Source organism: Nelumbo nucifera, chromosome 4 (assembly GCF_055504915.1).
Source record: "Nelumbo nucifera cultivar China Antique chromosome 4, China Antique-T2T, whole genome shotgun sequence".
NCBI lineage: Eukaryota > Viridiplantae > Streptophyta > Magnoliopsida > Proteales > Nelumbonaceae > Nelumbo > Nelumbo nucifera.
Genome location: NC_142652.1, coordinates 10,946,158 through 10,973,785, shown reverse-complemented (window position 1 = coordinate 10,973,785; position 27,628 = coordinate 10,946,158). Strand labels below are relative to the sequence as shown.

The 27,628-nt window shown below is 36.5% G+C and overlaps 1 protein-coding gene and 1 pseudogene across 1 annotated transcript; one reads left to right on the top strand and one right to left on the bottom strand.

Annotated features, from left to right (window-relative positions):
• Positions 1-2,554: 2,554 nt before the first annotated feature.
• On the bottom strand, positions 2,555-6,331 carry LOC104587226 (PWWP domain-containing protein 6). Its single transcript, XM_010244754.3, has 2 exons — positions 6,065-6,331; positions 2,555-5,909 (listed from the first exon to the last, which is right to left on the bottom strand). The coding sequence occupies exon 2, from the start codon at positions 5,844-5,846 to the stop codon at positions 2,742-2,744; it is 3,105 nt and encodes a 1,034-aa protein (XP_010243056.1). The 5' UTR covers positions 5,847-5,909; positions 6,065-6,331; the 3' UTR covers positions 2,555-2,741.
• A 10,578-nt stretch (positions 6,332-16,909) lies between these two features.
• Positions 16,910-26,923, top strand: LOC104587238 (uncharacterized; annotated as a pseudogene).
• Positions 26,924-27,628: the final 705 nt, after the last annotated feature.

The window sequence follows — 27,628 nt, the reverse complement described above, 5'->3', positions numbered from 1 at the left end:
GTCTTTGGGCTTCTCAGATCTTATATCAAAAACTCAATGTGTGTTTTGACTATCAGAACTACAAAAAGATTTTTTCAAAAAGACTTGTCAAATGGACCCTTAATCTAGAATTGTCTGTCGTGAACGAATCACCATCTTTTTTGATCAGAGATTCCAAAGGCACTCAACAGGATGCTTTCATAAAGCCGGATTATCGATAGGAGCCTACGGTGATCAAACGTGCATCTTAAATTTTAGGACACAGGTGTCTTACCTTATATTGGTATACTGTGGTCTTGTTGTTGGCAAGTTTGGCTATGCAAAATAGTTCTTCTTGGACCAAATTTTTGGTGGATCAGTTAACCAGTAACCACTGATGAGATAGATATTTTACACGGTAGAAGAAGTAAAACACGTATGAGGGTCAAATCCATGCATCATGGGAATAAAAAATTTTCATGTTGGGATAATTTTCCCAAAAAGAAAGAGAAAAAAAATGCTATTCCTAGGCTCAAGAACTGTAAATTCAACTGATATCGTCATCGACAAGGCATTACGTTTAAAGATCATAGTAATCCAACGGAATTTGCTGAATCTCTTCTAAATGGTTGTCCTATATCCGTCTGGATAGATAAATTCAAAAATTAAATAGCTTTTCCATGTTTTCTAAAAAAATTGCAAAAATATTTTCACAAAATTCAGTTTTCCAGCTTCTCAGTTTTGTTCTGCTTGTGTATTGTCAGAGGTGTGGAATGATGTTCCACTCTATTGTTCATCTCCATTGCTTTAATAGAAAGTCTTTTTAGTGAAAAATAAGTTTCAGACGTTAGCATTAGAAGCAACAAAGCAATTAATTAATTTCTAGTGTAGTGCTATTGGGTACCAATGGATGCATGTGAAACCATATTATTGGGGTAGAACCAGCTCCCATTTGTTGTGATCACACTGCAACCGACTCCAGTCTGTGCACAGTTGTACTGAATATTGTTTTGAATCTTATTCTCGTCCATCTGAAAATGATCATTTCCAGTCACATTTGCTTCGCATTAGGAATGCTAATACATGGCCTCCAAGGAAGAAGGAAAAAAAAAGAATAAGAAAATAAAAAAGAAAAGAAAAGAAAAGAAAAGAAAGAATTGCATATTTTAAAAATTTAATCAACAGTTAAGGGTAATTTGGTCCTTTTAAGTTATTGGTTAGAATTAACTTTTGAAAGGTAAACAGTATGCTTTTAAAAGTTCAGGGTATATATAAGGAGTTTCTTAAATATACAGGGTATATATAACCAATTAACCCTAAAAACAAACACATTTTCCTTGTTTGTAGCCGTGGGCTGGACTCTCAACTCTGCATCTTCGACCGGGATTGATGTAGTACTAGACCGCTAGTGTGTAACTTTAGTTTCTGAGCGGAGATTGTTGGTAAAGTGGTTAACTCTTTAAAAAGGTAGGAGGCCATTGAATATTGAGTATACAACAACAACAACAACAACAACAATAATAATAATAATAATAATAATAATAATAATAATAATAATAATAATAATAATAATAATAATAATAATAATAATTTATTGAATTGTAAAATAATATTAATTAATAATAAATAACTAATAATTAATTTACACTAAATCTGTTATAAATATTTGTTAACAATTAATTATTAAGTAGTTATTCAATAATTATTGTAAAATATGATAAATAAGTAATAAATACTAAATTATTAATATTATTTTAGTTATTGTTAATTTGTAAAAAAATATCTCATAAATAATAATAATAATAATAATTACTATTATTATTATTAATTAAAACAACTATGGTCAATTAATCAAATTTTATTTATAAAATTATTTTATTGATTAAAAATTAGTAACTGACATAAACATTTATAATCATATAAGAAAATCCAAATATATAATATTTTAGTTTCAAAGATAGATAACAAACAATCAAACAGACATTAAAATTGTAAAATAACTATTTCTCATAACCCAACATTATGATATGGGAACTATATTATCAGAAAGAGCAAATAATCATATGTTTTCAAAATAGTTTTTTAATACTCGTATGCCTTTTCAAATGTCAAATATAAATGTTACAGAATCATTTTCAGGTATCGAATGTAAGCGAAGGCAATTAGAAAAAGATAGCCAATAAAAAATCAATGCCAGTCATGGGCCTTAAGAGCCGTACAAGGAATGGCAATTGGTTTATGTAAATATCAATATTCAAGTTTGGTTTAGCCCCAGCCTCGCTACCAAAAACAATAAATGATAAATCTCTTGCCAGCTCATAACTGTAACTGCAAGTATGCAACTAACACAACCAACTGCCAAACTTTATCACAATCTGACTTCAATTGTAATATTTAAGTTGAGCCCTGTTGACCTTGTTGATCCGTTTCTGACCCACAAACGTAACTACGGACTCTAGTTGAGGGACGGGGACCACGTTGACTCGTTGAGAGGCTGGCTGGCTGGCTGTGATTTGCGTTGAGAAGTGAGCGCTATTTTATACTAGAAAATTAGCAGCAAGCAAAATGGTCAAGGGATAATATAGAACATAATAAATTCGTAGGAAATCCCGGTGAACCAAATGATTACTTCCTATGCCTACGTTACAGTTACAGTATAAAAGAAAAGACATGGATCCTACATCTCACACAACAGCAGCTACTGCCAAAAGATAGAAGGGGGATGGATAGATAATAGGGCGGATATAAAACATTTAAAAAAAGAGGTGAAAAAACCATGTGAGCTAAGAAGAGGAAGACCCGGACATTGAGTTTAACTTGTTCAGGAGGCCTTTAATCTCACCTTCTAAATTGGATTTCACCTCTGGCGACAGCTTCTCTCCTGATTTCTCCAGCACCGACGTCATCAACTCAAGATTTTGTTTTATAAATTGAAGAGGTGTCCCCTCACCAAGGGATGATGGCCTTGAACCAGATGCCACCGTTTTAGTTTCACTTCCTGATGTGGTCAGAGGAAGGAGCTGATACTGGCTTGAGCTCCCATCATGTTCTGAAGCCCCAGAAAGATGCCGAAGCCGGTAATTGACAACAGCATTTCCAAAAGGGCTGGCCTTTTCTGAGCTGCTGAACGCTTCTTTTGCATCAGTGCTCTTTAAGAAGACAACCCGGGCACAACTGGAATCCCTCAATACCTCTGTTTCCGATTCATTGAGGGCCCCAAACCTACTGAACATTGTGATCAGATCATCTTTTGATGGCAAAGAGAAACCTGGGGCAAATGTCAATAGCAAAGCTATTGCTGATGAAGCTTCTCTATCACTTCCCTCTTTGCCATGGTTCACCTTCAAATCTGATGTGCCAGCAGTGTGTTCTACCTTGCTGTTTGACTTCCCCGAGCTTGCTTCTTCCTTTGTTATTTTCTTGCGCTTTGCTTTATGTTCGGTTGGTGGGGGGTCAGTTACCTGGGAATTAAACTCCGAGGACTTTCTCTTTTGACTGCCTCGAAGAGCTACTTGGTCGTTGTATTTCCCGTAATTTGATCCATCACGATACAGTGAGCTTCTAAATATCAAAAAGAAACCTTTGATTGCATCAGAAGATTGATTTCTTTTCAGATAACAAACATCAAGAGCTACAGTGCGGAGTTCCAACAGCATATCAACTGAAGAAGCATTGCTTTCCTTGAAAATAAGATTAACTTGCTGCTTCTTTGGGGTTCGAGGACTGAAGGTACCAGGTGTACTCCTGGCATTACATTCCTTGGAATGTTTCTTTTGAAATGTCTCGTAGCTGCATCTCACAATTGGAGGTGTTCCAGTAAGTTGGTCAATATCCTTGCTGATAAACTGCCCTGTGCGAGAAACCTTTGTAGCTTCTGGGGTTTCAGTTTCAGAACCCGTTGAAGAGAGAAAGCTTTTATTCCCTGTACTTAGGTTGGTGTAGGGAGGAGACAGGTACTTGCTCTTCTTCCTTAACCTTGATGAAGAGCCTTTCTGAGCTCTTTCAACCCCTCGATCATTCTCTGCAGAATCACCCTTCTCTGACATTGCAGGAGATGGTGAAAACCTGGCTGCCTTCAATTTCTTAGAAGAAGGAGCAGACTTTGTATTGCCCTGGCCTTCCTCAGCTAGCTCATTTTCCAATTTTTTCTTCCTCTTGCCTCTTTGGGATGTTGAGGTCGACTTGCCTGATAGTGTTCCTTCAGTGACATCATCCTCACAGTTCTCAGACTCAACATTCTTCTCCCCTCCCAGAAGTTCAGCCATACTTCTCTGCTTCTTTCTCTGGTTCAACTTTTCCTCTGAAATCCCTGGCCATTTATGGGATGATGTTTGACAGGTTTTTCCACCCATTGGTGAAGAAGGCCAGTCTTCTTCAGCTGGACCAGTGGTCTGGGGTCCTGCCTGACCATTGATATCCCTCTTGTATTTTATCCCATTTCCTGCACAATCATCAGGGTTTGAAATTTCCTTGGGTTCATGGAAGATAGGCATTTGCCTGTATCCCTTTGTACGACAGAATGCCGACAAACGACAGTTAAGCACTTTGAGTTCAAGGATATTGGTCAATGAAATATCCTGAGCAATACATTTGAGACACTCGAGAAACTGCGTGGGTTCAAAGTGGGTGACATAGAGTTCGCCAATCCTACCTTCAGGGACAACCACTCCTTCCTTGATTCCAGCATTCACAACTAATGGCCTAGTAAGTCCAACTTGAGATGCCTCCGGTACACAAGAACAAATCATATCCAACTCTACACATCTGCCAATCTCTTCAACAGCCTCCTCTACAGCACCAAGGAAGCTTTTAGAATTGCTTTGCTTAGACATCTGTTCAAAGCCCTCCTGAAAAGGCTTTAACTGGGATGGATGACACCAAGCAAATGTGCCATCCCCAAAATATGCCACCAGTAGGCGGTCTCCTCGATGGTACTTCGCAGCATAATTAGATGCATCTGAAGGATCGTAGATCTGTCCAGGCCACCAAGGATGACTTTTAATTTTGCCCCATACGAAGTCACCCACCGAGAAATCATGTTCTTGACTATAGGTTCCTTCCTCCATTTGGCCTTCTTCATCCACTGCTTCTTTTACTTCCTCCTTTTCTGTTATGACACAATTTTTGGTAATCACAGGCATGGAAACGCTCACTTCTGAAAGTTTAACACCAGAGTTTACACTACTGTCAGGAAGCAAACCTCCATTTTCCTTAAACTCGCTTTTTTGATCCCCATTGCTTGTCTCTTTCACTTCACACCCCGAAAGAGGCTGCTCCTTGATCACTGAAGCATTATCTTGAACTACAGCAGCAGCAGAACCGTGAACTTCCACTACTAGTGAGATACCTTCTCCAGAAACTTCAATCTTCTTGTCAGAATCTCCTCCGATCAGCGGTAACGACCCACCATCTTTCAATCCATCCTCCGTCAATATCTTCTCATCTTCTTTAACTGTCGGAACTACTTCCGGACAAGAAACATCTCCCTCATTTTTCTCTCCATTCTCGTAAGTTGGTCCTACTTGTTTCCCATTCTCTAGCATCTCCGAGGACCCCGACAACATCTGGGTTTCATCCTTCACAACCGTGTCGCCATCCGTTCCGTTCTCGAAAATCTTCTCCGTTTCAACCGCTCGAGTTGCTGTTACCTCAACATCGTGACCATCCACGCCTTCGCCTTCGTTCTTGCTAACAGAAACCCCGATTCCATTTTCTTGAGTCCCTGCAACGGAAACTTCCGAAGGCAACTCTAACCCGGTCTCGCCGTGGGTCGAACCTGACGGACAAGAAACCCTAGATGCTTCTTCGACGGTGCCATCTTCTAGGGTTTGAGCTTTAGCTGGTTCAGAAGCAGGACAACCCTCTGCTAGGGTTTCTGGGCTTGCCATTTCTTGCAAAGATTTTCAAAATTTCTCTTGTTTTCTCGAATAGTATTTACATGGGTTTCGCAGCTGAGAAAAAACAGAACCAAAAGAAAATCATAGAATATTTGTCTCAGGGTATTGTTTTATCATGAGAGAGGAGGATGAAATTATATAAAAAAGAAAAAAAAAAGCAAAGCGCTTCTCATGCATGTAAACAAAATGATGGAAAGAAGAAAATTTACCTGAAAACGAAACCGAAGGGTTCTGGCCGAGTGATTTGCCGCAGATCTTTAGCAGCTGTAATGTGCGAACAAATCGATTAATGTGAGAGAGAATCAGTGTCCAAAACATAGCCTAAAACGATGGTAAAGGTCTGGGAAGGGAGTACACTCTCATCTCCTGTATCGCGAGAAAATTAAAATTCCTGTATACCAATCCACGAGAAATAAATATATACAGAAACTACCGGAGGTTTACAGCGTAGGGTTTAAGCGGTGAGCTTTATTGGTTTTCCGTATATAGTGGATTTACTTCCACGTTGGCAATTATATATAGAAATGCTTTCCTGATCGGCTCAACCAGGATACTTCCTACACGCCCTTGGTTTGATTTTATTTTATTTTTGGGATTTTTTACAAAAATACTAACAATGTTTAATTAATTGACAAAATCCGATACAAATTTGCAAAAATTAACGCCAGAAAAATGTCTTAAATTCATCACAACTTTTCAAAATGTCTAAAACTCACCATCTCACTAATTTGGCATTAAACAGATTAACAAATGTTAATATATTACCATTTTAACCTTCATAGAAAATTATAATATATATACAAAATAAATTAACGGGTGTTAATATATTACCATTTTAATATTTAGATATGAAAAAAGGAAAAAGTTTATTTTTTTTTTCAAATATAAAATACATAAAAACATAGAAATTACAAAAAATATAAAAATTATAGAAATTTCAAACAAAATAAAAATTATTTTCAAATTATAGAAACTATAGAAGTTGAAAAAGATCAGAAAATAAAAATTGCAGAAAAAACATAAAAAATTATAGAAAAACACAGAAATTGTAAATAAATAACAAAAATACAGGAACATTTATAAATTGTAGAAAATAAAAAAATGTAAAAAAAATAGAAATTATAAAAAAACATGGGAAATTATAACAAAACACTAAAAATGCAAAAAAAAAAAGAAAATTGAAAACTGAAAAGACCATTTTTCCTCTAACTCACTATTCAAGGGTAATTTGGTCATGAAAATTGTTATTTATGCTGACATGGACACCTCTGTTAAGAAGCATTGACAGTGCACTAACGGAAGGTAAGTTTTAGAAAATAAAAACTTACTGACAGGGTGAGTTTTGGACATTTTGAAAGGTTGTACTGAGTTTAAGAGAAATATTGAAAATTTATGGTGAGTTTTAGACAATTTCCCCGCCCCCCCCCCCCCCCCAAAAAAAAAAAAACATCAGTATTCACTGATATGGCTTTCTTAAAATCATATTGCCCTTTCTTAATTTACACATATCAATATGTGTAATCAAATTGCCCTTTCTTAAAATCAGGCTTTGCAAATTCTTATCTCTCTCACAATTCTCCCTCCATGTCCATTTCTTCCAAAGTTCCAGACAAGTCTAACAAACACAAACAATGGCTAAGGGTGCAAGTCGGGTTGGCCCAAGCTAATAAGTATACTGTTTCGGGCTCGGGCTTCAAATTACTCTTTAAAATTTTAACAAAATCCCAACCCTAACCTGCAAAAGTTGCTCCTAATCAATGGCTCAGCCTTTTGGTTTCCCATACTAGAGATCCAAACTGCGTACACTATTTTAAATGTTCCTTATGTTCAATATATAGTGAATTGTCATGTTCATCAAAACCCTGTGAAGAGCTATCTTTTAGGGCCTGCAACTCAAGCTTCTAAATTTACACATATCAATATGGGACCGATTTGGGTTGCTCTCTCTCCGTGGTTCTCTCTTTCCTTTTTGTTTTCTCTAGCTAGAATCTCTTACCCTGTACAGAAAATTTCTTAGAAGAACAATCGCAACAGATGGTTGGTTAGCTGAGCTTCAAACTCATGATCGTTTGTGATAGTGGCATAGGAAAAACAACTTTTATGAAGAGGCTCAAAAGGTTTACCTGTTGCCCACCTGCTTGTTGAATTCGATTTTGTCAATTAAATTGCTGGTTATTTATTTATAAACCATTTTATGATGAAATTCCAAAAGATTTCACAATGGAGGACAAATAGGTTTTGCAATTAAGGCTCAGTTGGGAAGGAGTACAAATGCAAATTTGTAGAGTGTAAAACCTTGTATTTTGTATGTATTTACACTCTACAAATTTGTATTTATACTCCTTCCAAACTGAGCATGGAATTTATATCTCCATTTCCCAAACGGCCCACAAATCCCAAATCCAAATAGTCCCACTAAAAACGCAAGCCTCCATTGTGACTTTTACCTCCCTGAATGTTTCATATCGCTTTACCTCCCCAAGTGTTTCCTACTCTTCGGTTCATGTCTTTATAAAGCAACCCAACTTATGAAAGAGAAACCCAAAGAAGAAAACCCAATTTCATCTATGGGATGTATCCTTTCTCTTGAACTGCCAAATGCACAAATCCCTCGTCCTACACCTTAGACAGTGACTCGTGTGCATCTTCTTTTCTCCGTCTCTCTATCTCACTCTATAAAAATTAGAGGAAATTAGAGAACGAATGAAGGAAAGAGAAAGAAAAGAAGCGAAAAAAATGAGGCATTTTCATTTTATTGCTGGGGTAAAGTGGTTTATAAAGTTGTATTTCTTTCTCGCCCATTGATTTAGCCATATTTTTCTAAAAGCATCTGATATTGTCAATCTACGATTTTTTTTTTCCTTTTTTTTTTTTATAAAAAGCCCTCTTTTTTTGAGTTTGAGAGGGGGTGATGGTACCATCAACACAATAGGATAGGCCTCCCCTGGTCGGTTCTACCCAATCGACCAAATTGAACCGATTATTTCGGTTCTGGATTTCGTCTTGATTAATCATATTTTAAGGTTCATTTTTTTTGATAATTTTAACCATATTTTATGTATAAAATAATAAATTTGATAGGCAATATATTAAATAATTTTAGTTAAAAACGCTTACATAGATAATTTATTATTTTAATATTGTTATATTATCAAAAATCAAGTTTTAAGTTATTACTCATTTAAATAATTGTAACCGTTAATGTAAAGTAGTCTATTGGGTAGGTCTGATTTTTGTCCCAATTAATAATTAATTTGGGTCTCAGTCCCAACCCAGACTTGCCATAATAACAATTATATCGTTAGACCCCCCCAACCGGGGTACAAGTGGAACTTGATCCCAAGTTTCCACTACAATCAGCTGGAGACATTATCAATAGATTAGCTGGCACCTTGTGATAGGTGGGTGATCTTTTGTATTGGCCATATATTTCCTATATGTTGTTTCACATTAATATTATCATAAAGTAGATAGTTGGTTTTGATGCAGGTCGGTGCAGATCATAAAAATAAATTCGATTATTTATATCTTCACCATTTACTTTTATCTTTACATTCACACTATTTTTTAGTGGAGCTAATGCGAGTAATGCGAGTAATGCGAGTAGCACAAGCATGTCTGAACCCACACGTGTACTGCGATTACTATGAGCCAATGCTAGTCCCCAAATTCTAATGCATTTGTGTGGCTAGAGTGTGGGTAGAAAAAGTGAACAGTAAATCTGGGTTCCGGTGTAAGGGGGGAGAAATTCCCAAATTCATGGGGATGGTGGGGGTAGGGATGGTAGTTTTCCCGATCCCTATGGGGATTCTCCTCGAATGGGGTGGAGATGAGGAAATTTTCATCCCCATTGGCGGGGACAAGGAGAGCACTCCCCACCCTATAGGATCCCCACTAATGTATCTATATATGTTTTCATATGTTTATATACTAGTAAAAGTGCACGTGCGTTGAACATGACAATATCAAATGATGATGATAATAGTCAACAACCAAATGACCTTACGGATTGAACCGTTAACCTATTTAACCAGGAAAATGGACTATGATTAAGACATTAATTCTTTTTTTTTTGTATTTTAGCCATTTGTATTTTTACTAACAATAATTCTTAATTTTCAAACATATTTTTGTTTAATATAAAGAATATATAATATTAATGCATGTTCAATTTTTTTTCTATAAAATTTATAAAAAAATCTATATTTTTATTTTTTATTATTTAATTTATGAGATAATAAAAACTACTTATTTACCAAGAGAAAATGCAATTTCAATATATTGTTTGAATATTGGTTTTTATTATTGTGGTCAAATCAATTATTTATATATAATATATATGTTGTTTATTATTTATTTATAAATATGTAATTTATATTGCATTTTTGTAATCTTCTTATATGATGAAAATAGTTGAAAAAAATACTTTTATTTTTTATTTTTCTTTATTTTAACTATTATATTTTCTTTTCCTTTTAATAATTTGTTATTTTTAAATTAAATCGGATTGTATCAAATTTGAATATCCAACATCTTGATCAGATTCAGGTTCAAAGCAATATTTATGAGATCCGATAAGATCTTCGGATCGAATTGAATTCAAATATATCCTGATTCAAATCCAATCCGATCTATTTACATCCCTACCAAACCACTTGCCTACAATGACCTAACTAATTAAATCATTGAACCATTTGACATGGTTAGTAGGGTCATGTGTTATACATTAATGCTCTTTATTTTTTATCCCATTTCTATCGTTAATGAAAATAATTCTCATTAATCACATTTTTTTATATGATGAATATATAATATTATAGAATGTAGCCAAAATTATTGACAAATTTCTACATTTTCTACAATTTTATGCATTATATTATTTACTAATAGCATCATGTGTTGATTTATTTGACATAGATACTTTAACCACTAGCCCACCACTTGGATGGACAAACCATTTTACTTTTTCGGTTGATTTTAAATTATGTATTCCATTTTCATCATCGGTAAAAGTAATTCTTATTTTCACATTTATTGTTGTTTAATATGGTGAATATGTAACAATAAAAATGTATCAAAATGCTTTAAACAAAGCTTATATTTTTCTTTGAGTTTATGTATGTAAAGATTGACCCGGAATGTTAGATCATTGACCTACCTACCATCTAGAGATGGAAATGGTTTCATTTTTAAACTAGTTTTAAATTTTGTATTTCATTTATATCATTAACCTACCTACCATCTCCTGTGAATAAACTTATAAGTATGGGAGATGTTCCCAATGCATGGTAGGATGTGCGTGTGATGAGCATATTTGGTCTCCACTAACCCACCCCCTAAATAAGAAGATGGTTTAATTTCCCATCAATTTTAAGTTGTATATTTGATGTCCATCATTAATAAAATTATGTCTATTTTATCATACTTATTTTTTAATATGACAAATATATAATAATAGAAACATGTCCATTTTTTTCAAAATTTATTTATTTTTCTATATTTTTGTATTTTTTATATTTATAAATTAGTATTATTTATTTATGACATCATGAAATTATCCATTTGACCCAAATGGTTGAAGTACTTACCCACCACCTAGATGGAAAATCTGATTTCATTTCTAGCTTTATTTTAAAAATATAAAATTTCATTCGATTAATAATTATTGTGTATGGATTTCTTAGTGGAATTTAATCATGATAAACAAAAGTATTTTTTTTATATTTCTAAATTTATTTATAACATCAGGAAATTATCCATCTGACCCAAATGATTGGACTACTTACCCACCACCTAGATAAAAAACATGATTTCATTTCTATGTTTATTTTAAAAATATAAAATTTCATTATATTAATACTTATTGCATATGGATTTATTAGTGAAATTTAATCATGATAAATAAAAGTATAAATGTTGAATTCAATGAGAGAGAATATGATTTATTTAATAACTTAAATGTGAGACTTAATGAGAGGTAATTGAATGTACTTAATGGTATTCTTTTAATTACATTTTCTGTCATTTCAATGGAGATGAACTAAATTCAAAAGGAGGGGCATTTTAGTAAAGAAAAATTTCAGAAGTCAATACCTCCTCATTCACACTTTTATAAGTAGTATAGATGTATATATGTATACACATGTCTATTGATTAATATTTATAAAAATATTTCTAATAGGATCATGGGGAAAGGGGATCCCCATGGGGACAGGATGAGGATAACCTTGTCCCCGTTAGTGGGGACAGGGATGGAGACGGGGATGGGGATTTTCATGAGGATGGGGATGAGGAGAGGCTCCCCGTCCCCGCCCCACCTTGTTGCCATTCCTAGGGGGGTTAAATACATTTGGGAGATCAATAAAAAAAATCTAAGGAGTTAACTATAAAAATTCCAAAAGCAAAAATCGTGCACACCCCCTAAAAGTAGGGTATCCAACCATACATTGAGAATATTTTTTATGAATTTAGTCAACCCCCCAAAAATCGTGCACACCCCCTAAAAGTATGTGGCTAGATGCTATGCTCTCAAGGTGTATGATCAACTTTTGCTTTGAGGAGATCCATTCTATCACTCTCAAGAAAACCCTTCAACTTGGGTTAAGGTGAGAATCAATTCCAACTCTAATACAACCGGCCAAAAACCTTACCAATTGAGCTAATTGACACCTATAAAGGTTGATAAGAGGAAAATGTGGAGTTCATTTTAGTTCTTAAACTATTTTGTCTTTTTTTTTTTTTAACTCGATCGATTCTCTTGAAACTCTCCATTACGAGCAAGTCAGTCAACCGCTTGGTTTGCCTCCCGAAAAAAAATTACTTTGTCTCTAAGAAGATTCTCTAGAAGTTGTAGACTTAGAGGAGCTGGTTCTCATCATATTGTAACGTGTCATATTTGTGGTACTGGTTGATTGGTTAAAAGCTTTCCTAGCATCATCATATTTGAACGAATCCATCTCGCCCAAAAAGCATTATTTCTTCTATGCTTGGAAGGAAGGTAAACCTTGATATTGGATGGAAAGTAAGTAAGAGAAACTCTTGATATCGAAAAGTGATCATCCGATGAGATTTGTGGTTAAACAAACCCTTTTATCATTTAGATCACTAAGGCTGCATTTGGGAATGCTTTTCAGCGTAAATAGACTTTTGAAAAAGCCTTTTTTAGTGTTTGGCTGATCGCTAGCTTTTTAGTTTAAAATAACTTTTTGCAAATAGGAAAAGTTAAATGAAGTTTTTTTTTCTGCTTTTCTAAATGAGTTTTTCTTTTTTTTTTTTATGCAAAAGCCCTTTTTTTTAGCTTTTTCACCAAATGATTTATAGACCGATTTTTGCTTTATCCAATGTAAAAGTACAAAAATCCCATTAGAAAAGCACTCCCAAACACACCCTAAATCTTTTAATAAAACACATCTTCAAATGAAGTGTTTTCCTTTTCCCCTTTCCTATAGAGGGTACTTTTAGTATTTGGTGCCATGCACCACTGATAACCCCCTTTTTTCCAAATCAGTGGTTGCGGGAATTGATTCCACATCAATGTTGGAGCAAACCAGTTAACATACCAACCGGCCACAAATGGCAACAGTGCGGGGCGAGGATGGGGAGCCACTTCCCATCCCCATCACCGTCCCCATCCTTGCTAATTGGGACAAGGTTATCCCCATCTCCATCCCCATGAGGATCCCCATTCTTGTTATTTTTTTATAATGTCAATCATTTTGTTTTTGTTTCTTATTTTATTTCAAAAATTAAAAATAAAATAATTAAAAATCATAATCCTATTAAAAATATTCAAACATATTAAATCAAATTTTAAAAAATAGTAATATATAGGACATATATACATATATACATATATATTAGCAGAGATCCCACGGGATAGGGATTAGGGTCCCTGTGGGGCAGGGAGTGCTCTCCCCGTCCCCAGCCCGCCCCTGCCAACGAGAACAAAAATTTTCTCATCCCTATCCCTATAGGGGAAAACCATCCCCATCCCCACCCCATTCAAAATGGGTCCCACAGAGATTAGAGAAATGGAGAAAATTTCCATCTGTAAAGTCAGCCCTTGATTGGCCATAGAGGGATTATTTGAGTATCACAAGAACGTGTGTAAAAGCAGAAGCAGGAGTAATATCTAAATCTACTAGAGAACTAGAGTGCAATGTGCATAGGATATATGAAGGATTCCTTACGATGGTACAAACGACCTCTTTATCATTAAAAAAAAAAGAGTATCAAAGGCTCAGTCTGGAAAGAGATTGGTTTCAATCAGTGCAAGATCCGTTCGAAGCCTTTAAAGCCTTGCATAGGAAACATCTCTTTACTTCTGTGTTTTATTTCATGGGAGATATTCCCAATGTAAGGTTATAAAGCTTGTTGGAAAACGCCTTGAATCTGGATCCGTCGAAAAGAGTACAAGTACAAATGCAAGGTTTTACACCCTACATATTTGTATTCCTCCCAAAGTCCAAACTGAGCCAAATAATCAAAATTTCCCCTTCATATTTTTATCTATATATCTCTCTTATTCTCTCTCATCTAAAAAAGCCATAAGTGCTACACTGCTACGAAGAGCAATGCATATACAAACAGGGTTGTGGAAATTAGTGTGGGCCAACTGGAAACTTCATATATAAACCCAATTTGATTTTGAGCCCAACTGGTTAGGATTTTCAGAAATTAAATCAATTTGCTATAAATTGGATAAAACCAATTCAGTTTTGGATGGTTGGGGTGAGGCTTCGGTCAACCTGATCCAACCGAAACCTGGCATCGTGGATAGGTTCATGGCCTAATGGGACTACACAAAGGGGGTAGGCCATCTCCATACTCATAAACCCCGGTTGACATCAACCTGACCTTAGCTTCGGTCAACCTGATCCAACCGAAACCTGGCATCGTGGATAGGTTCATGGCCTAATGGGACTACACAAAGGGGGTAGGCCATCTCCATACTCATAAACCCCGGTTGACATCAACCTGACCTTACCCAGCTTGTATTGAACCCTTAAAGAGGCATTTCTTTTTTCGGATTTTGAGAGGGGAAAAGTTGGTCAATGGGATTTTGGTCTTATTGACCAAGAATCTCATGTACTTTTATGTGGGGACCAAAGAAAGTTTATTTTCATGTGTACCACTTACTCGGGTAAGTGATACCCACCTCTTACGTGGGTAAATAACTTTCCCACAAAGGAGGAAAGTTGTCAACACTTGAATGAGACAAAAATTTCCCTTTTAAAAATGGATTTTTATGGATAAAATGGTCATTGCCTTATTTACATGAGAAATAAAAGAACATGGGTAAATGCACTTACTCGGGTAAGTGTTTTTTCCAGGAAAAACTTACCCAGGTAACTGCATTTACTCGGGTAAGTAAATTACCGAAAAGCGAACAAGGCCTAAATAAAAGGTTATTTGCACAAATAGCTCTCAGCCATCTGATTTGTTTAAGCTTGTGTTTGTGACACAATTTGTTGAATCGTTGAATTGTTTGACCCATTTGGTGGGTTCATGAGTTAGAAATTAATTCTATTTTTTATTTTTTATCAAAATAATTATTGTTTGTCATATTAATTTTTTGTTTTAAGTCGATGAACATATAGATGTGTCTATTTTTTACAAAAAAAAATGTTGTATTTTTGTATAACTTTTTAATATTTTTATTTGTTTTATATGTTTATTATGTAATTGTTATACCATAGATCGATTCATTTGATCTTTGTGGTTTAACTTCTAACCCACCAACTAGACCTGACAATTGGGTTGTGTGGTTCGGGCTTGGGTTGGGTCAAGACACTTCGAGTTGATTTCGGGTCGGGTTGAATTTCAGGTTGGGTTGTCAAATGCTAGACCCTAACCCTAAATGTTTGGGTTAGGGTTGACCCATGGGTCAATTCTGGTCATCCCAAAAAAGAACTGGAATTTAAAAACATAAAGAAAAAATACATGAAAATGTCAAAATTAAAGGAATTAACCTTAAATTTTCAAATATAAAATAGAAAAACTCGAACATCTAACAATTCAAAGACTAAACAATAAAGAGTAAAGACTAAATAGAAAAAATTAAAGAGTGGAAACTGCTAACAATGCATAAATAGTCCTAATTAGACCTGACAATCAGGTCAGTGTGTTGACCCATGACCCAACCCATTTTTTCGGGTTGGCACGGGTCGGTTCATTCTCCCAATCACGTAGCTAAATATGAGACCCTAACCCTATTTTTTTTTGTCTTGGGTTGGATCGGGTTTGTAGGTTGGGTCAACTTGTTGCCAAGTCTACTACCAACCAACTGGTAAAATGGTTTTGTTTTTATGCCAGTTTTTAATCCATTGTTTTTTTTTTATACCATTAAAATTTTGAATTATAGAATTAAATAGTGGAATTTAATGATGAAAAAATGCCATAAATATGGGAGATATTGAAAAAGTAAAGAATTAATTAATAATACTTTAAATAAGAAGTTAAAGTGAGATGAGGATGAACTAAAAAGTAATAGTTTAAATTACATTTTTTGTCTTTAGAATAGAGAGGGGCCAAATTCAGAAATGGGATATTGTAGTGTAAAAGCACTCAAGATCCATTTTTTTACTTTTTATAGTAACATGTTAATTTATTTTCTTCTGATGCTTTGCAGTGTAGCTTTATACTGATTTATCAAAAGGGATTGTGGCTTTATATTTGGGAATATCTCCACCTTGCATGCACATCCACCTTGTATTAAGAATATCTCCCATAAATAATAATTAATAAGTACAGGAGATCTTCCCAATGCATAGAAAAATGTGCATGTTAGGCGCCGGTGTGAGGAACAGATGCCGTCTCCTTACTAACTAATGTAAGAGCATGCACCATGTACACGTGCAAAACTATAAATGCAAATACTGTGATTTAACTTTTGTGGTTTGCATAAATATCAAGACATCTGTTTTATATGGAAAAGATGTTGAACTTCAGTTTGAAAAAGATTTGATCCATTTTGGCTTGTTATTACTGTATTAATCCCTTCAGTTAAATGAGAAAAAATTATACTAACTAGGGAGTGGATGATATCATACGGCATGTCTCAACCTGTGCAGGTTTGTCAGTTGATGTGGATTATTGACACTTAAGGACATGAATTTTCATGTGTAACATTTTAGTACTTGAACTTTAAGAAATATATACTTGAGTCCAATTCTGTTAAAATTAATGTTGTACGGTAAGTGTGAAATTACAAAAATTCCATAATCAGATTTTCTTTTTTTTACTGTTTTTTGTTGTTCCATTCAAATGTTTTTATTCTTTGTTGGAAAGAAGTAGAGAGATGGTTTCATATGAAAAAAAAAGAGTACAACGAAAGCTGGTAAGGAAAAGAAAATTTAAATATGAACTTTTTTATAATTTTACTCTCATTGTAAAGTTGGTTTTAACGGAGTCGACTTAAATGTATATTTTTAAAACTTTGAGATACAAAATTATCTCACTTAAAAGTTCAAGCCCTTAATTGTCACTGCCTCTTAGACTCAGTTTAAGAGTATAAATACAAATATATGCAGTAGAAATATATAGAAAATAGAAGGTTTTGCAATCTACAAATTTGTACTCTTTCCAAACTGAGTCGCCTAAAGTACAAGTTACCAATTTGTAATTGACCCCTTATTGTTATTAATTAGGGCAATAAATGAATCATGTGGTGTCTATGTGGGTCTTGTATATCTATATCTACATCTATGTATACTACTTATAAAGTGTGAATGAGGTATTAGATTTCTAGATTTTATTTACTAAAATACCCCTCTTCTTGAATTTAGTCTGTCTTCATTGAGAGGGTTGAAAATGTAATTAAAATAATACTATTAAGTACATTCAATTACCTCTCATTAAATCTCACATTTAAGGCATTAAATATTCTCTCTCTCTCTTTCACTGAATCCAACATTTATACTTTTGTTTCTCATCATTAAATTCTACTAATAAATATATATACAATAGTTATTAATACAATGAAATTTTATATTTTAAAATAAACCTAGAAATGAAACCATACTCTCCATCTAGGTGGTGGGTAAGTAGTTCAACTATTTGGGTCAAATGGATAATTCCATGATGTTATAAATAATAATACAAATTTAGACATACAAAAAATACAAAAAATTATAGAAAATAAGTAATTTTTGAAAAAAAATTGGACACATTTCTATTATTATATACTTATCATATTAAAAAGTTAAATATGACAAAATAGACATAATTTTATTAATTATGGACTTGGAATATACAACTTAAAACCGATGGGAAATGAAATCATTTTCCTCTCTAGAGGGTGGGTTAGTGGTTCAACCTTTTAGGACAAATGGGTTAACCCATGATGTATAATTAAAAAATAAAAATTTTAAAATAGAATAATACAAAAAAATATGAAACAATTTTGGGCACATCTATAATATTATATTAATCATATAAACAAAAAATAAGTGTGATAAATAATAATTATTTTATTAATGATATAAATGAAATGAAAATTTTAAAACCAGTCTAAAAATGAAACCATTTTCATATCAAGATGTTAGGTCAACAATCTAACATTCCGGGTCAAATGGGTCAATCTATGATGCCATAGCTAGGTAATAAATATTACAAATATATATAGAAACTCAAAGAAAAGTATAAGCTTTGTATAAAGTGATGGAGGACAATTTGATCTGACCTATGAAACGATGACACGTGGACACTTACTCGCTCAGCATTGCAGCCTAGTGCGACCAAGTGACGGGCCCATAAAGCAGCTCGCTAACATTGTAGCTCACAAAAGGAGGAGCTCACCACAACGCGAGCTCCGGGTTCCCCGAGCTACCTTTGAAGGGAAACTCCGAGGCAACTTTAGCTCGCGAGCTAGGGGAACTAGCTCGCCCGAGCTCCCAAGCAAACAAGTCATCCCAAGGACCAATTCTATCAAGGGTAATCCTGAAGTGTTCCGAGCTCCTACAAAGTAGCTCGCGAATGAGCCGCATGAGCACTCCTCAGGAAGCTTCTATCTGACAGGCCGTACCGATCGGACTGCGCCACATCCCCTACTGACGGCGCAGTCCCTGTCCTTTCAATAGTCTGCGTCCACGTCTCTCAGCAGGCGGAGGCGTGCCTGCCACTTTGGAGACATGTCACTTACCCGGGCGAGAAGTACATCACAACGGCCACCTGCGCAGCCCTGGCAGGTAACGGCTGTGGCAGGAGCTCAATGGCGGTTATGCCCGACCTGACATGAACGCCCCAATAAAAGCCCTCAGGGCAGAAGAGAAACTTCTTCTTGAGACTTCTAATCTCTCGAGTATAGTGATAACGCGCTATCTACACTCTTAGCCTTCGTCTTCTCCTTGCTTCTCCTACAGAGTATTAACTTAAGCATCGGAGTGTTCCCGCCGGGCAAGCCCCCAGGGATTCTTCTTCTTCTTCTTCATCTCAGGTATCTTCCAGGAGCCACGTGAGTGCCAGCTAGGACTGACCGGATTGCGCTATATCATTTGGCGCTGTCTATAGGAAACGCCTCGAAAAGCCTTTCTCTAAACCTTCACAGCTCTTTCTTGAAAACTTGACACTCATGGCTTCCTCAAGCAACATCGGACGAAGCATGGAGATGGATAACTCTAGAGAATAGCCCCAACTTCCTACTGTCTGCATCGGACAGTTTACCATCAGACGGGATCCCTAGTTTGATCGTGCCTCTTACAAGGGCACGCCCCCGGGGATTCTTCTTCTTCTTCTTCATCTCAGGTATCTTCTAGGAGCCACGTGAGTGCCAGATAGGAGTGACCGGATTGCGCTACATCATTTGGCGCCGTCTGTGGGAAACGCCTCGAAAAGCCTTTGTCTAAACCTTCACAGCTCTTTGTTCCTTGAAAACTTGACACTAATGGCTTCCTCAAGCAACATCGGACGAAGCACGGAGATGGATAACTCCAGGGAACAACCCCAACTTCCTACTGTCTGCATCGAACAGTTTACCGTCCCCCTCTCAGCGGACGGGATCCCTAGTTTGATCGTGCCTCTTACAAGGGCACCCGTCGTTGCTCCACTCCCTACTACAGTTAGAGCAACCTCCACCGAACCCTCAGTTGTGCCCCCAGCGGCCAACCCGAACCAACTGGAGGACTTGGTGCAGTGCATGCAGGCCATGCAAGCCCAAATGCAACAGTTTCAACAGTCCCAGCTCTATCAGCAACAGGTACTACACCAGGTCTCCCAGTACCAGTATCAGCAGGAATTCCCTCAACTGCTTCAACCTTAGCTTCAGCAGCCACAACTCCCTCCTCAGCACCTAGCCTCACAGCGAGCTAGGTCTCGCCGCCAGGAGGAGCACCTTTCTCGCCAAGGAGAGGCCCCTTAGAACCCTTCAAGGAGCTAGGCCTCCTCCCGCGGTAGACAAGAAAGACCGGCCACTCCGGTCTCACCACGGGCAGTCAGGTCGGAAGGACCTCAGCTCGCCAAGTCCACGTCGCCTCAGCCCTCCAAGCCTAATACCCCATTCCTAGAGAACCGGTTCGAGATTCTGGCCGCAGGCTCCAAGTAGGATCCCTCTATCCGCAGTCATCACCAGCGGCCTGAGCTACTCCCTACACACACTATTCCTGACAGCACAGAGGTGAGCAGCAGAAATGCCGAGCCTACCAAGAAGCAGAGACGCCGCTGCCGAGCTCGCCGATCTGCCACCCACGGCTTGCCCGAGCTCGGAGGCAAAGAAGAGGTAAGCTTGGGCGAAGTCAAGGCTCCCCTCCTTTCAATTCAATCCCCCTTATCTCCCGAGCTCCTGGCAGTCCCAATGCCTAAAGATTTCAAGCTCCCCCCTCTTGACAAGTACGACGGGTCGTTCGACCCAAATGACCACGTGGATGCCTTTCAGTCGCAGATGCACCTGGCGAGAGCCAGTGAGTCGTGCATGTGCGTGGCCTTCTCCACCACTTTCAGAGGAGTAGCCCGTACATGGTACCAGAACCTGCCGCCCGGATCAATAAGAAGTTGGGCGCAGTTCGCACAAGCCTTCACGTCCCACTTCGTTACCAGCAAGCGGAGCCCGCGAACTGAAGAAAGTCTCCTCAGCATAGTGCATAGAGAGGGAGAGTCCATCCAGAGCTATATCAAGCGGTTCAACGATGCGTGCATGCAGATACCGCGCCTAGACCTCGCCATGCGCCTCGCAGTAGCCAAGAAAGGCGTGACGCATAAAGAGTTCAAATGGCACATGGTTGTCAACCAACTGGCGACCATAACCGAATTTCTTAAGCTCGCGGACAGGTTTATAGCCACCGAAGAAGAGATCAGCCAGAAGGGCGAGGGTGCGCCCAGAAAGAGGAAAAGGGAAGGAGAGCCTTCCGGTCAAGGGGACAGCTGAAAGAAAAGGGATGCAGCTCGGGGGGCAAAGCCGAGTCAGTCGTACCGAGCTCCAGTAGCGGACCGAACTGATTACACCCCACTGAACGCGAAGCGGGCCGAAATCCTGATGGCAATCAAGGACGCCCCGTCTGTGATGTGGCCTCCACGTTTGAGGGGAAATCGCAATGAAAGAAATAAGAATTTGTACTGCAGTTTTCACAGAGATCACGGGCATAGTACCGAAAATTGTAAAAACCTCTGCGACGAGATTGAGGAGCTCATCCGTCGCGGATATTTAAGGAATTTTGTGCAAAATAATAATAATAATAATAATAATAATAATAATAATAATAATAATAATAATAATAATAATAATAATAATAATAATAAAGCAGGTCGGCAAGGGGAGAACGGTAAGGATGCTCCCAAGTCCAGCAACAGGCCGGCCGAACAGTCACAGAGGCAGCCTCCGGAAGAGAGGCTGGTTTGGGGGACAATCCATGTAATAGTGGGAGGTTCGATTTTCGCAGGTTGTACTTCAGCAGCAGCTCGGACGTCAGTTCGTGAGGCTGCCCGGGAAGAACAGAATCCTCCGAAGTGGCCGAGGACAGAAGAGCCAATTTTCTTCACGGAAGATGATGCGCGAGGGGTCGACTACCCCCATGATGACGCACTCGTGATAAAGCTGAGAGTCAATGACTTCGAGGTCAGGCGCGTACTTGTTGACTCGGGCAGCTCGACCGATATCCTCTTCAAGCTGCGTTTTACCAGTTATAGTTGCAGAAAAGTGACTTGAAGCCCGTAGACACTCCTTTGGTGGGATTCAGTGGAGAAGAAGTCCGGCCCCTTGGGAAAATAACAGTACCTGTGGAGGTCGGCAGATGGCCCTGCGTAGTCAGACTCAACCATAACTTCCTGGTGGTCGTGACCCCCTCCCCGTACAATGCCATAATAGGTCGGCCGATCACCCATGTCCTACGGGTGGTGGTCTTCACCCATCATTTGGCTATGAAGTTCCCTACAGACTTCGGTGTGGGGGTAGCATGGGGCGATCAGCTCGAGTCCCGCAAGTGCTATGTCGCCGCCCTGAAGGGAAAGACCAAGGTGGTCGATGACCTCGAACTGGAGCGGCTTACAGAACAAGGTGAAGAACGAGCCGCACCCACAGAAGAAACAATTGCAGTCCCGACCTCAGCAGCAGACCCAGCTCGGACGCTTCAGATCGGCGCTTCCATCCAGGAGCCACGTGAGTGCCAGCTAGGAGTGACCGGATTGCGCTACATCATAAAGCATTTCGATACATTTTTAATGTTACATATTCATCATTTTAAACAAAAATAAATGTGAAAATAAGAATTGCTTTTATTGATGGTGAAAATGGAATACATGATTTAAAATCAACCAAAAAAGCAAAATGGTTTTTCTATTCAGGTGGTGGGTTACTAGGTCAACTGTCCATGTCGAATGGATCAACACATGATGTTATAATTATGGGAAATTGTCTAAAGCTCACCATGAGTTTTTAACATTTTCCTTAAACTCACCATAACTTTTCAAAATGTCTAAAACTCACCATGTTAGTAAGTTTTTATTTTCAAAAACTCACCTTCTGTTAGTGCACTGTTAATGCTTCTTAATATAGGTGTCCATGTTAGCATAAATAACAATTTTCATGACCAAATTACCTTTGAATGGTGAGTTAGAGGAGAAATGGTATTTTTCAGTTTTCAATTTTCTTGTTTTTTTGCATTTCTAGTGTTTTGTTATAATTTCCAATGTTTTTTATAATTTCTGTTTTTTTACATTTTCTATAATCTACAATCTATAAAATTTTCTGTATTTTTTGTTATTTTTTTGTAATTTCTGTGTTTTTCTATAATTTTTAGTGTTTTTTCTACAATTTTTATTTTCTGATTTTGTTTTCAATTTCTATAGTTTCTATAATTTGAAAATAATTTTTTATTTTTTTGCAGTTTCTATATTTTTTTTATATTTTTTGCAGTTTCTATGTTTTTATGTATTTTATATTTGAAAATTTTTTTTTGAACTTTTTCCTTTTTTCATGTCTAAATATTAAAATGATAATATATTAACACCCGTTTGCCTGTTTAACGTCAAGTTAGTGACATGGTGAGTTTTAGACATTTTGAAAAGTTGTGGTGAGTTTAAGAGAAATGCTGAAAACTCATGGTGAGTTTTAGACAATTTCCCTATTGTTAAATAATAAAATACATAAAGTTCTAAAAAATTTAGAAATTTGTAGATAAATTTAGGAACATTATATAATATTATATATTCATTATAGAAAAAAGTGTGATAAAGGAGAGTTATTTTAATTAATGATGGAAATGGGATAAAAATTCGGATAGAAAAAGAGCATTAATGTACACATGACCCCACTAACCTTGTCAAATGGTTCAATGATTTAAATCGTTAGGTCACTGCAGGCAAGTGGTTTGGTGGTTAATAGACTTATAATCCTAAATTCGATGGTGGATTGGTCAATCTAATAAGTTGATTTGACTACAATATTAAAAACCAATATCCAAACAATATATTGGAATTACATTTCCACCTGGTAAATAAGTAACTTTTATTATGTTATAAATTAAATAATACAAAATAAAAATATAGAATGTTTTATACATTTTATAGAAAAAATTGGAGATGCGTTAATATTATATATTCTTCGTATTAAACAAAAAATGTTTTGAGAATTAATTTTAGTCACTTTCTAATTGTAAGGGCACCGAATGTAATATGAACCCTTGCATTTTTCCTCATTTAATTTCCTATCATCAAGTCTTATATTTAAGGTATTAATGCCCACTCTTTCATGCTTTTTAAAATTAACCCAAAAAATGGAACCATTCTTCCATCTTGGTGGAAAGTAAGCAAATCAACCATTCGGGTCAAATGGGTTGATCCATGATGTCATAATTAAATAAAAAACTTTAAAATAAAAATAAATAAAAATATAAAAATATCAGGCACATCTCTAATGCTTTATATTAATCATATAAAAGAAAATAAGTGTGATAAATAATAATTATTTTTATTAAGGTTAGAATGAAATATAAATTTAAAACCATTAAAAAAAGTTTTTTTTTTTTTGTGGTAGCAGGTCATCAATTCAACATTTTGAGTCAAATGTGTCAACCCTTAATATCATAATTATGTAAAAACTGAAAAACAAAATAAAAAAACACAAAAAATGCATTATGTAATAATACAGAAATTTTGTAAAAAAATCATTTAGACACTTATCTAATATTGTATATGAACCATACTAAAGAAAAATAAGTGTGATACATAATAATTGTTTTGTTGATGCTGGAAATAAAATATAAATTTTAAACCTGACCCAGAAATGAAATCTTTTTCCTTGTGGTAAGTCAATGGTTCAACCTTTTGGATTATATGTATTAACCGTAGATCTTTTAATTAAATAATAAAAATTAAAAATGGACAAATATATAAAAATTATGAAAAATATATAAAACTCTATAGAAAACATTTGGACACATGCCAAATATTTTATACTAATCATATTAAAAATCAAACACGATAAACAAGAATTGTTTTCAAATTTTTATTGATAATGGATTTAAAATATAAAATTTAAAACTAACCCAAAAGTGAAATTGTTTTCCTATTTAGCACGATAGATCAACAATTCAACCTTTCAAATTTAACATATTAACCCATGAAGTCATAATTAAATAATAAATTGAAAAAGATAAAAACACAATATATATACATATATATATGTATGTATATATGTATTGTATTATTTGTATATTATCTCTAATATTTTATATTAATTAACTACATTAACAAAAAAGAAATGTCACAAAGAATAATAAATTAAAAAGACCTCCCCTATATTATGGAATCTGTGACAAAAGACCCCTGTACTTTGTTTTGCGGCAAAGACCCCTTTGTACTATCACTGTAAACCCCCTTTGTACTATGACTGGAGACAATGTTACCCTTGTAATTACAATATTACCCTTGTAATTACAAGTATCAGAAAAAACACTGTTCATCTTTCCGACCTCACGATACACGAACAACGACAGCGAACTTCCGAATTCCTCTCTCTCTCCCCCGATCTCTCTTCTTCCCCTTCTCCTTTCTATCGTCCCCTTTGTTCTTCCCGATTTCCTCGGCCACAAGAGGAGCAGTTTAGTGGGGAAAATCGAAAATACGAGAAACTTTGTTAGTTGACGAAGAACTAAACAACAGTAGCGCCAACGGTACAAGAAGAAGAAATCTAAAGGAGATAACAAAGAAGTGATCGAGGTAGCAGCATCGACTACAGTCGTGGTGGTTCCGCCACCATTCGTCATCGATCGGAGCCGATCTCAGGCTAGTACTAGAAGGGTAGCACCGACAACCACCATTACCAGTACCGTGTTCGGAGTTCCAACAACCAGCGTCGACACCACTGCGAGCGCCTTCGTAGAGAAGGATCTGCCAAACGGAGATCTCTACACGGGAAGTTTTGTCGGGAACGTGCCGCAGGGGACGGGAAAGTATCTCTGGACGGACGGGTGCATGTACGAAGGGGAGTGGCGGAGGGGGAAGGTCTGTGGGAAGGGTAAGTTCTCGTGGCCGTCGGGGGCTACCTACGAAGGCGAATTTAAGGGTGGGAGAATGGATGGGTTTGGTACCTTTATCGGCTCCGACGGAGATATGTATCGTGGTTCTTGGAGCGCAGATCGGAAGCATGGGTTTGGTGAGAAACAGTATGCGAATGGTGATGTGTACGAGGGTTCGTGGAGGCGTAATTTGCAGGAAGGGCAAGGGAGGTATGTGTGGAAGAACGGGAATGAGTATGTCGGAGGATGGAAGAGCAACGTGATTTCCGGCAAGGGGGTTTTGATTTGGGCAAATGGGAATAGATATGATGGCCAGTGGGAGAACGGCGTTCCGAAGGGAAATGGGGTTTTCACGTGGCCGGACGGGAGCCGCTACGTGGGTAGTTGGGGTAAAGATCTCAAACACCAGCAGCTCAACGGTACTTACTACCCTGGCACTGTTAAGGATTGGAGCTGTAACTCGAGAAGTCCATTGGCCGAAGATAATTTTCTGCTGTCTACCAGGAAGAGGTCTTCGATTGATGGAGCGAGAGGAGTTTGGCTGAGAGGAATTTCCCTCGGATTTGCATTTGGGAATCGGACAGGGAAGCTGGTGATATTACTTGTGATATCATAGATAATGTAGAGGCGTCTATGTTTTATCGAGACGGAACGAATTTGGATCAGGGATTGGATGCTCTACGGCGGAGAAGTCCATGTTGTTTTACTGGTTAGGTTAAGAAACCCGGTCAGACGATATCCAAAGGGCACAACAACTATGATTTGATGCTTAATCTACAATTGGGAGGACTTCGGAAGTCCGCCGATGATCATGGGAGAGAGAAGGAGGACTTTGGAAGTCTGTCGTTTGTTGTTGTTGTTCGTGTATCCTGAGGTTGGGGCAGATGAATAGTATTTTTCTCTGAATAATTATTATAAGATTAATATGGGAATTAAAAAATATTACAATGACGGATTTTAAGGAAGGCTAAAAGAAGAGGGTGTTTGTCTCATGATCATAATACAAGAGGTTCTTTGTCGTAAAACAAAGTACAGGAAGGTCTATGTCATAGGCCCTATAGTACAGGGGTCTTTGTAATTTACCTTGTTTTTATTAACGATAGAAATAAAATAAAAATTTAAATCAATCCAAAAATGAAATAATTTTTCTATTTGGTGGTGAATTTAAATGTATTAATCCTTGATGTTATAATTAAATAATAATAACAATTAAAAAAAATAAAACCACACAAAAGTATAAAAATACAAAAAAAAAATTTATAAAACCATTTGAGCACATCATCATATTAAACAAAAATTAATGCGACAAAATAAAAATAATTTTTATAGATATATAAATATAAAAAATACAGAAAAAATTTACTATCACCATCATCATAAAAAATTATTAGGTACAAAATACGTCCATACTTATTAGTTCCGTATCAAATGAGTGGATGTCGGAATTATTGTTATTAGTTACAGTAATAAATGATCCATGTAAATTACTGTCTAAAGGTCTTTGGCTAATTGTAGTTAAACTTTTGGATCAAATCCTAACTTCATTAGAGCTTGGGAATGGATTGTATAGCCCATTTACCCCCTTGTATTATGTTTTTGAAACCTTCTTTGAACCGATTTCACTCTTTCTGGGTCCTACTGTCACTCTTTCATTGACCTTTTCGTGTAAGGGTATTCAACCGAACAGTGGTTTTTTTTTTTCTTTTTTCTTTTAAACAAAACTGATTCTTCGTTTTTTAGAAAACCAAGAATCAAAACCCAACTCAAATCAATTGATTAATTGATTTAATTAATCAGATTTTTTTTTTTGGTTTTAATTTCATCGATTCC

Bases quoted from the DNA above. Each gene is read 5' to 3' on its own strand.
- LOC104587226 (XM_010244754.3), bottom strand. From the start codon at position 5,846: ATGGCAAGCCCAGAAACCCTAGCAGAGGGTTGTCCTGCTTCTGAACCA.